We start from the raw sequence: 11,390 nt of genomic DNA, 5'->3' as shown, positions 1-11,390 counted from the left end.
CAATTTACCCCTCCCCCCGGTTATTTTTTGTATATTGTCACTTTTGTAGTTTATAATGAAGACATGGCTGTTGTCCCACTGGAGCACTGGGTGACTAAGACTGTGCTTCCTTAGCATTTTTTGGAAAACTGTTTCAATAGTATTCACCTTGGAGGGTTTTTTTCTTTTTTCTTTTGGTAAGTTTGTAATTGGGATACTTTGTAATTTTTAACATAGCCTCTTTCCTGATTATAAAAGCAAAGCATACTCATTGTAAAAAGTTAGGGGAAAATTGTAAAGAAGATTTTAAAATGTCATCTTAAAATACTGTCTGTGAAGACATAGAGAACAGACTTGTGGTTGCCAAGGAGGGGGGGATGGGAGAGGGATGGACTGGGAGTTTGGGGTTAGTAGATGCAAACTATTACGCATAGAATGGATAAACAGCAAGGTCCTACTGTATAGCACAGGGAACTATATTCAATATCCTGCAATAAACCATAATGGAAAAGAATAGGAAAATGAACATTTATATGTATAATTGAGTCACTTTGCTGTACAGCAGAAATTAACACAACATTGTAAATCAACTATACTTCAAAGAAATAAACAAACAAAGAAATAAATAAACACTGTGAACTGGGGAATATCACAGTCCATACACATTTATAATATATCATATACATAATACATAAATATTATCTATATGTTTATAATTAAATATCTTGATTATATTTATTATATAAATAAATATATGTTTATAAATATATGTGTGTGTATATATATAGCTCCTAATAGGAAATCTTGTATTTTTTCACCAAAGGATAGTCTAAACAAGCAATCAACCCCATGCATGTGATCCAGTGGGCTGAAAGTGCTATATTATGACTTGGAGTTGACTTCAACAAAAACTGTGAATGAGGCAGAGTTTGTTTCCAGGTAATAATCTCATCCCCACCTAATGCGAGGCAGAATTCTTAGATGGTCCCCATGATCTCCCCTGCGTGATGTTATGTCCTGTGTAATCTTCTCTCCTTGAGGGAGTGTGGGTAAGATCTGTGACTTGCTTTTAGTCAATAGAATATGGCGAAGGTGACGGATGGCACTCTCATGATTAAGTTACATCATATAAGGCTCCATCTTAGAAGACTGCAGTGAGTGATTTTCCTGTTGGCCCTGAAGAAGCAAACAATCATACTGTGAACAACCTATGGGAGGGAGGTAAGTGCAGGTGGACCGGAGGGTGGCCTCCACCAAGCAGACAGCCACAAGGAAATGAATTCTGCCAACATCCATTCAGGATTCAGCTTCACCTTGGAATCTGATTCTCTCCCACTCACACCTCCAGATGAAAACACAGCCTGGCTGACACCTTGATTGTGGTCTTGTGAGACTAAGCAGAGAATCCAGCTACACCATGCCCAGACCCCTGACTCATGGCAACTGTGAGATAACAAATGTGTCTTTTTTATCCTTATTTCCCCATTAATTCCCACCAGCTGTATCCCAGATGGGTCTGAATTGTGCTATACATGTTAGTATCTCTGGCTGAATTTTTGTTCCCACCATTCCTTTCAATCCAGAATCCCTCCCTTCCTGCTAAGTGCCTCATCTAGGAAACCTTCTGAACTTCGAGACCACTGGACCATTGCTTCCACTGCATTTTTTTTTTTTTTTGCCACACCACATGGCTTGTGGGGTTTTAGTTCCCTGACCAGGGATCGAACCCAGGCCCTCGGCAGTGAGAGCGTGGACTCCTAACCACTGGACCACCAGGAAATTCCCCCACTGCACTTTTTATTTGCACCACTTGTTTGTCCCTGATTCATACATTGCTATATGGCCTCTTCTGAAATCTTATTTTTATGAAAATGTTATTGAATATGGATTTTATATATATTACAAGGAACATATCAAATGAAGTTGTAAACTCACTGAAGTTCAGGATTCCACGCTGTGCACAGCATACTGCTGGGAATACACACCTCCATATTTAAAATTCGAGTTACATGAAGCAGTCAGCCAAGCGTGATTGGCCACTCATTGAGACTCTCCGTAGAGCCAGACCTGAGAACATCCCTCAGTGTTGTCCTCATCTCCCTGAGCTGCACTTTCCTTTACTGAAAATTGAACATAATGCCACCTACCACAATTATTTCAAAGACTAAATGAGACTAACGTGGGTGGCTGACACTTCATAGGTGCTCAATAAATGTGAGATGAATCAGAATCCAGGATGGCAAACCTTCCATGTGTAAAGGCTGCGCAGACACAACAGTGGGTGGAATTATCACAGGCAGGGCAATACTTCAAAGTGCTCAATGAAACTGAAGAAGCTTGTGCACACAAAAGGCCAGTTTAGGTAACTGTGTTTAAGTTTTAGTTTCCTTTCTCAGTAGATATACGCGGAATGCAAGGCCAGCGACCGACTTACAAACACTGATCAAGCGTGGGGAGGGATCTGAAGGAATGCGAGTAGGTCTTGCCAGGAAAGAAGTTTGCTGCTTCTGAAATGTTTTGGTCTTAGCCACTGGCAGGATTGATCGATTGCAGTTAGCAAAGCGTCTTCTGTACAGCCTGTCCAAGCATCTGTTTCTGTACCTCTGCACAACTGTTGCTCAAATTCACTCTTCCTTTCGAATTATCATCTTTGAAGAGCAAGAGAAAAGTCCATCCAAACCACCCTACGTATCTTAACAGCTTCCAAGTCCTTTAAAGGAGGGTCCTTAACATTTCCCCTTACCCCCTGCCTGGGTTCAAACTTCAACTCCCAGGGTTCGCCCAAGTCCCTCCCCTTGCCCTGTCATCTAATGAATATGCAAATAACATATAATTGGCAGCCAATGGCGTGGGTTCTGGTCACATGGTGCCCATGGTAGGTGAGCGGACAGAAGTTGTGTGTTGGTGAACAGAGACAGCTCTCAGTCTGGGGCGAGCGCTTCAGTGAGCTTGGACCGATGCTCGGGCAATAGTCCCTGCGGCGGCAGCGGCGGCGGCGGCAGTAGTGGTGGCAGAAGAGAGGAAGGGGGAGGGCCCCGAGGGCTACACACGCTCACACTTTCAAGTTCCCTTGGAGGGAGAAGAGGTGGGGCTGCAGAAAGAGGAGGCCAGGAGCAGTTCCATCTGTCCCGTCCCGTCTCCCCCTCTTACTCTTGCTCCCTGCACCCTGGCTCTGCGAGAGTTGAGGGTTCGGGTGGCAGAACGCGGCAGTGAGGGCAAGAGGGCCAGGAGAGTGGGGACCGGAGCCAGGGGTACGGGGGAAGATGCCCATCCTGCTGTTCCTCATAGACACGTCCGCCTCTATGAACCAGCGCACTGACCTGGGCACCTCCTATTTGGACATTGCCAAAGGCGCTGTGGAGTTATTCTTGAAGGTAAAGGGAGGGGAGGGGAGAGATGGGGAGAGTTCCCTAGGGATGGGGGTGGTGGTGGATTTAGGTGCTTCTGTAACGTTGGTATCGCCCCCTCCTCCCCCCTTCCCTTCGCGGCCCCCTCCGTCATCCCTCGTCCCGCAGCTGCGCGCCCGGGACCCGGCCAGCCGCGGAGACAGGTACATGCTGGTCACCTACGACGAACCCCCGTACTGCATCAAGGTAAAAGGGCCATCCAGGGGGTGGGCCGGGCGGGAAGCGGGAGCCGGTCGGCCTGGGCAGCCGAGCCCCCCTGCCCCCGCCCGAGGCGGTCCTGCGTCGCCTGGCGGGGCGGGCGGGGCGAGGTGGGGGCGAGGGCGGGGGTGAGTGGCGCCTCCGCGGCTTCCGAGGAGCTGCGGCGCCGGGGGTCGGGGAGGGGGGCCGGGGGAAGGGCGGCCCCGGGGAGAAAGCGCAGGAGAGCCGGGCCGGTGGCGGCGACGAGCGCAGCCGCCTCGGAAGATGGCGGACATTTTGCTTTTGTATGAGCCGGAGAGGGAGACCGAGGGCGCTGCTGAGATGGAAAGGAGGGAGGGGAGGGAGGAGAGGGGAAGGAGGGCCCGAGACCCGGAGGGAGGCTGCGGGCGGGCCCGCCCCTTCGGGGCGCACCGCGCGCGGCGGAGGCCGAGGGGCCGGACGGAGCCGGCGACTCCGCCCCGAGGTGCTGCGGGCTCGCGCGCGGGTTTTCCTGGAGCCCTGGCTCCGCCCCCGGCCCCTCCTTCCCCCCCTCCTCCCTTCCTTCGCCGCTTCTCCTCCCCCTCTTCCTCCAGGTCCCCTCCCCTTCCTGCTGAGAGCGTGGCAGAGCCGGCCGCCGGCCTTCAAAGATTAGACTACTGCTTTTGCGCTTCTGTGGTCTCTAACCCACCCCCACCCAATGGAAAATCAGTCCGCGGAGCCAGCCTCCCAACCCCCAGGCCCGGAGAAACTCTTTTTACTTCTTCTCCGGCATCGGTCCGGTTAAGCCCGGCTCTGTTACCTTAGCTACTGTTAGTGTTTCATTGGCGATTCCACCCAAGCCGCGACAGGGTGGGGCGGGGAGATGCAGAGTCTGAACCCGCGGGGACAGAGCTTTTTAGGGACCTGGCCTACCTACTGACATCATAAATTAGGTTTGTGTTAGTCACGTAGGGATTTGTCCAGGGAAAAGAAAGGAAGGAAGGGGAGGACTCGCTGAGCGCGGTTACAATAGTCAAATGCGATGACTTGATCCACAGGGTTCTGACCTACAGGAGAGAAGTAGGGAGCCCTTCACCTCCCTACCCTTGTCCTAATGGTGAGGAGATAAAGAACTGCTTTGCCTGCAGTGGCCCGATAAAATAGAACTCAGACTATTAAAGCAACCTGCATAAGAGTCCTGCTTGCATATTGAAAATTTTAAAATACATCACCATAATCCTTGACGTCTTTCGCTAGATACCCTCTTTTTCTCAGAATTCTCTTAACAGGGTCGGGGAGGCACTGGATGTGTTGTAATCCGTTTTAGCCGAGTGAGGTGTTTGAAAGAATGGAACCTACCAAACTGAATAGTTGGCTATAGAGAGCGTTCCTTCAGAAATAAAACCAGAGAGGCTTTACTTTTGTAACTCGTAGCTTCGGTTAACAGTTTGATTAGTAGGTTCCCCTGAAAACCGGTCTGGTTTTGATGCTTTGTTTTCCGTTTTTGATTTATCTATTTAGAAAAATGGAGCAAGTAGACATCTTTAAGAATGCTATAAGCTTTTTAAACATGTCAGTTTCCTACAAGGGTGTGACCATTTTTTCCACATAGAAAAGCAGATGTTTGTCCATCCTAAGTATGAAAGTCTACACCCTTTGAGTACTAATACAGATAAGAACCCACCGTTTGTAGTGTGGCCATTTGAAATCCTCCTTAATTTGAAGTAGTTAAAAGGATAAACTACAAAGCAGTGTGCCTTTTTTTTTCTTGAAAGGAATAACTTATTTAACATTTTCCTGAATGCCAAGACTCATAGTTTAAACATGATTTTTGATCTATAAAACTTTTATGGCAATATTTACAGAATCTTTGGAAAAGAAAAAGAAAGTCTGGCCGCCTTCTTAACCATCATTACAGCTTTTTACCTAGCACTGTAATCATAATGTACATATTACTTTGAGTTCTGCCTTTTCCACCTATTTTGTCCTGTGAATTATTCCCGGTTGCCACATAGTCTTCATACTTAAAATTTTTAGTGGCTATGTAACTTATCCATGGTATTTTAGAGGCTCCAGATAGTTCTGTGAACAGAGGGGAAAAGTTGAATTTTGTTTTTAGTGGAAATTTCATCTGTCAGCTCTTTTTATCTTGCCATCTTCTACACTACATTTTTTCCTAAAGTAAAAAACCTTCTTCCAAGCTGACTTTGATCTTTCTCTTCTTATGCAGGGCAGGTGTGGGAAGATACTTTGTATAATACTTTCAGTTGCTAATCGTGAGTTATCTTCTTTAGTCTTCTCTAAAGTCATTCAGGTTTTTTCATTTTAATCTTACATGATAACTACACGTGCTAGGGAATGGTCAATGATCTTAATGATGTTCTTGTCATTTTGCTGTCTACACCTGAATTTCTAATGATATGCCATATTTTGGTAGCATTTTCTTTCTGTGAGTCCCTTTCGGTCACTCCCTGCTGCCCACCCCCGTCCCTCCCCTCAGCATGTGGTAACTATTTGTTCTTTTGCTTTTAGGATCTAGCCATTTTGGAAGGTCTGAAATTTTAGAACATTTGGTGAATTTTTCTTAAAATTTAGTCTAATCTTTCACTTGCTAATAGCTGGGAGCCATAAATGTCTGTTTTCTGTCACACTGATTATCAAATAGGTCTTTGACTGTCAGCAGGCGTCTTAGTTGCTACTTGAAACTGCACTCTTCGCTAGGACCCTGAGGTCCTTTCAGCAAAGTGATGTTAGATAGGGTTTTATTTGTTAACTTGTTTTTATGCAGAATAACGTGAAATGTATTTTTGGATTTCTGTGCAGTTGGAGGGCCATTGTTTATCTCTTGTCAAAGTAACTGCCTACTTATTTCTCAGGTCTTGGTTATATCCAACGCTAAACACTGCAAAACCGATTTTTTTTTCCTAGTAGAAGATTCAGTTCTGCTGGTGGTGTAACAGGCGTGAGTTGTGCATTTGGTTGGAAGGTTTTTTTCCTAATAGGCGTGGAACTATTCCCAGTATATCCACTTACAAGCTCTGACAATAAATCTTGTTGTGAAAAGTTACTGTGACTGGAATTCTTCACTAAAGTATACTGTTGAGCATGTGAATATAGTATTTCACCCAGGACTTAGTAGCTTCTCACTGCATACCCCTTAGGACATGGCTACGTGCTCTTTTAAAATTAGTCATACCTGTAACTTGCAGTCAGCTGGGCATGGATGGAATTAAGTTTGATTTGGGGAACCATATAAAAAGCATATGAAATGCAAGTATTTTGTGCTACATCTGTTTCAAGTGTTGCTTTGTAGACAGGTTTTATACATAGTGTCACAAATGTTAACACTACATTTATACAATGGTATCTTTAGTATACACGGCTGGGATGAAGCCTTTTAATATTTTTAAATTTCCAGTGTATCCTTATAAGACTAATACATGGTTTTAAGAAGTGGGGTGGGGTTTTTTTTTCTTTTTCTTTTTTTGGTATAATAATTCTTAATAGTTTTGGCTGAGGTTCTGCTGTCTTGTATGTTTTGTTTTGCTATGAGTCATAATTTCCTTTTATTCAGTGAATAGCAGAGGTAAGCTTGTCGCTACTACTAACTCTGAGCAAATTGAGGGCACCAAGAAGAAAGTGAGCCGTGAGACTGGAGTAGATAATAAGTATTCAAAATGGTTTGATGTTTGAAGCTACTTTCTTAAAGCGATTTCTTTTTTATTGAAGGAAATGCTTTTTTTCTAAACATAAAACTGAGTCATTTTTCTAGAAATAGCTGAAACACATGTATAAATCATGTACAGACTTTTTTTTTAATAAATAGGGAGAGTTGTTTCAAAGAAATATCCCAAGTCTGTAATTTGAAACAGAGAGCATTTGAAAAAGTGCAATTTTCCCTTGAGTGTTGCTTTTTCACATCCTGTAGCCAGCCTTGCTTACTGGTATCTGTGTGCCTTTGTCAACATGTATCAGCAAAAGGCAGTATTTTGGCTTACAGATTTAAGAAGTAAACCTATGCTCTTTAAATGATCTGTGTTCCAAGCATTTAGTGGTATTTTTAACTAAGGCTTAACTTTTTCATATGCCCATGAGTATATTTTATGGGGCTTATTTGGAAAAGGAGTGACTTTTAGGGGAGCCTTTCATTGTGGTTGGAAGCTAAGGAAGTGGTTTTGGGTGAAACAGTGGCAACGTGGCTGGTGAGAACAACCGGAGGCAATGGAAGGTGCATTGAAAACTCAAAATGCCACAAAAGTGGGGCATTGACTTTTATAATTAGTTGTTCCTCCCCTGATCTTGCTTCCTTTTCACCTTCCTCATTGGCCATTTGAAGTGTGTGATGATAGTAATTTTGAAATGAAAAAGGGGGAAAGAAATCATCAACAAAATGAAAAGGCAACCTGCTGAATGGGAGAAAATCTTGTCAAATTATATACCTGATAAGGCATTAACATCCAAAATATGTACAGAACTCAGTAGCAAAAAAACTAAACAATCTGATTAAAAAATGGGCAGAGGATCTGAATAGACATTTTTTCAAGGAAGATATACAGATGGACAGCAGGTACATGAAAAGATGCTTAACATCACTAATCATCAGGAAAATGTAAATAAAACCACAATAATATCACCACAGGCCTGTTAGAATAGCTGTTAACAAAAACACAAGTAACAAGTGTTGGAAAGGATGTGGAGAAAAGGGAACCCTCCTCCACTGTTGGTGGGAATGTAAATTGGTGCAGTCACTATGGAAAACAGTATGGAGATTCCTCAAAAAATTAAACATAGAACTAACGTATGATCCAGCAACTCCACTTCTGGGTACTTATCTGAAGAAAATGAAAGCATTAACTTGAAAAGATATAAGTACCCCCGTGTTCATTGCAGCTTATTTATAATAACCAAGATATGAAAACAACCTAGATGTCCATTGATGTATGAATAAAGAAAATGTGATATATACATACAATGGAATATTATTCAGCCATAAAAAAGAAGGAAATTTTGCTATTTGTGCCAACACGGATGGACCTTGAGGGCATTATGTCAAGGGAAATAAGTCAGACAGAGAAAGACAAATACCATGTGATCTCACTTAAATGTGGAATCTAAACCAAAACAAAATGAAAACAAAACAAGCTCATAGATACAGAGAACAGATTGGTGGTTGCCAGAGGCAGGGTGTGGAGGGTGGTCAAAGTGGGTGAAGGGTGGCAAAAGGTACAAACTTCCAGGTATAAAATAAATAAGTCATGGGATGTAATGTACAGCATGGTGACCATAGTTAACACTGCTGTGTTGTATATTTGAAAGCTGCTAAGAGTGTAGATCTTAAAAGTTCTCATAAGAAAAAAGAAAAAATGTTGTAATTTTGTGTGGCAATGGATATTAACTAGCTTTTCTGTGGTGATCATTTTGCACTATATACAAATATCAAATCATTATGTTGAACACCTGAAACGAATACAATGTTATATATCAAGTAAACATACATACATACATACATAAAAAGTAAATGCTTCCAGACTTCTATCCAACCTGTGAATTAAATATAGTTTACTGGAAAGAATTTTAAGAATGAGGTACTCTGCCTGATAGCTCCTTTTCTTTATGTAAGAGTAGAAGGAGGAATTAGAACTTTAGTGAAAGCTTATATAGAGAACCCTCCATCGGTCATGTGTATACTACTATGTTTATCTGCACTTTTGTTTGTTTGTTGTTTTGTTTTGCAGCGAATAAAATATTTCTTGTTAAAAAAAAAAAGAAAGAAAAGGGGAGATTTTGGGGTAGAAGACTAGATCCCTGGTCAAGGGAGTAAGTGCTACTTTCACATTAGGTACCAGCTGGGAGATGACTAGGGAGTGCTGAGACAATTATGGAGTCCTGTCTGTTCTGTATCCTAAACCTGTCTTGTATCCATTCGTTCTTATTTGCTCCTCCCTTGTTTCAACTTTCATCTGGACCATTGTTTCAGCAGCCACTCAGTTGGTCTCCCTCCTTCTGGTCTTGCTTGCCACTGATTCTTCACCCTCATCACCACTAGATTGCTGATTCTTAAAATAGAGTAAATTCAAAAGTCATTCCCCTACTAAAAATTCTTCAGGGACTCCCCATTATATTTCAGAATAAAATCCAAACTACTTAACCTGGTTTTGCCAACAGTGTCTCTCCACACTCTTCTGAGTCACTTGTCCAGACTCACTCTGCCTCTTGCTTCTGTGCCATTGCATATGTTGTTCCCTCTGCCTGGGACACACTGGTTGGCCTGACATGCCTCACTTCTTCATTCTACATTCTCAAAAGTCATCCTGCCCCTCTGCCCACCCCTACTCCAAACAGTGTAACAACTTCCACTATGATCCCTTAACCCTCTGTCTAGAACTTAACCCAGAAAATGCTTCCTGCTTCTTCCTGCAATCCCTTCCTCCCCTGAAGGTAGCCGTTGGTCTGACTGTTACCACCATTGTGGTGATATGACCAAAATGGTGTTTCTGGCAGATAAGTCTGACATTGGATTGCTACTATAGCAGTCTAGGCTTTCATATACCATGTGTTCATTCAGCACCCTCTGTGGACTGTACCATACTATACTTGGGGCCGAAGGTGACACCAGGAAAGACTTGGCCCAAGGGGAAACTGGAATAGTAAAAGATATGGTCCTAGCCCTCAAGGGTCTTGAGAAGAGTCATTGGAAAAAGGTGACTGGAGAATGTGGATTAAGATACGGGAGATGTCAAGAACAGTGGACTCTGAACCAACAGATTGCAGGTGAGGGAGGGAGAATTGACAGGACCCAGTGATGATTCAGTTTATCCAGTCAAGATTGCAACTAGTTAAGACTGGATCGCAAAAGGGCTTCGAAACCTACAAGCTAGAGTTTGTACATTTCTCCTGGAATGAAGAGCTATGAGGTGGATTTGAAGACAAATAGGATAAGGCTTGTTGTCTGTGTGCTTGCATGGTTATTTTGCAGAAGCGTACGTTGAGGTGGGCTGGGGGAGATGAGAGAATGAGAGGTGGGGGAGATCTAAAATATGTAGTTGAAGTTGCCAAGTTTTGCATTAGTGCTGGCCACTTGAGAGCTTTTGTCTTTGAGGTTAGGATGGGGGTAGGAAGGGTGGCAGAAGGGCAGGGCACACATAAGGAAAGGGCAAATATTGTTCTTTTCAGTTTGCCTTTGCTTCAGAAATATAACTAGAACTGTTCAGAAGACAGGGTTCTCAGTTTCACAGAGTGTTCCAAAATGGCAGCTGTTCCACGTCTCAGGGAGAAATGTGCTTTCCAGAGAAGGGCAGGATTGAAGGACCCTCTGAATGCGGGGAGGAGGGGACAGGGATGAAGAAGTGAACCAACCGGCTTAATTTAAGTACTTAAATGAAAAACTCTTTGTAAACATGGCTGTCAGTTCCCTTTTACTAAGAATGTAGATGAGAGATCCAGGCAGTCTCTTTGTGTGCCTATTGGAAGGTTGGAACACGCTATCTCCTGGATGCAGTGTTCTAAATGGTGATTAGGTTCCCAGACCTTCCTCCCCAGGAAAGCCTATTTAACCCTTCATGCCACTTAGCCACAGAACTATTGTGTTTGCTATTGTTTCTACTGGGAAATGGAGTTGGGTTTCCAAGGTGCTTTGTTAAAAACACATCCTTTCCCCCCCTTCTTCCTCACAACTCCAGGTGGACTAGTGGTCCCAGAGAGGGGTGGGTACACTCTAAGAGCTCCATTAAAGACGGTGAAGGGCTGAGGTGTCCGTGAGGGTAGGCATGGCTCTTCAAAATATACCAGTCACTCATGTCAGACTGGCTGTATTTGCGCCGTTCAGTACAGCATCCACTAGCCACGTGT

At 43.6% G+C, this 11,390-nt stretch overlaps 1 protein-coding gene across 1 annotated transcript in view; it reads left to right on the top strand.

Annotated features, from left to right (window-relative positions):
- Positions 1 to 2,887: 2,887 nt before the first annotated feature.
- LOC132513047 (integrator complex subunit 6-like) overlaps positions 2,888 to 11,390 on the top strand; it is a 39,670-nt gene continuing 31,167 nt past the window's right edge. The window contains exons 1-3 of the mRNA XM_060137264.1: positions 2,888 to 3,064; positions 3,268 to 3,353; positions 3,495 to 3,572. Of these exons, the coding sequence (XP_059993247.1) occupies positions 3,282 to 3,353; positions 3,495 to 3,572 (150 nt within the window). The 5' untranslated portion in view covers positions 2,888 to 3,064; positions 3,268 to 3,281. The remainder of the gene's footprint in view (positions 3,065 to 3,267; positions 3,354 to 3,494; positions 3,573 to 11,390) is intronic.

This window comes from Lagenorhynchus albirostris, chromosome X (assembly GCF_949774975.1).
Source record: "Lagenorhynchus albirostris chromosome X, mLagAlb1.1, whole genome shotgun sequence".
Classification (NCBI taxonomy): domain Eukaryota; kingdom Metazoa; phylum Chordata; class Mammalia; order Artiodactyla; family Delphinidae; genus Lagenorhynchus; species Lagenorhynchus albirostris.
Note: the sequence above shows the minus strand (reverse complement) of the source record. Positions and strands in the feature narration are given on the sequence as shown.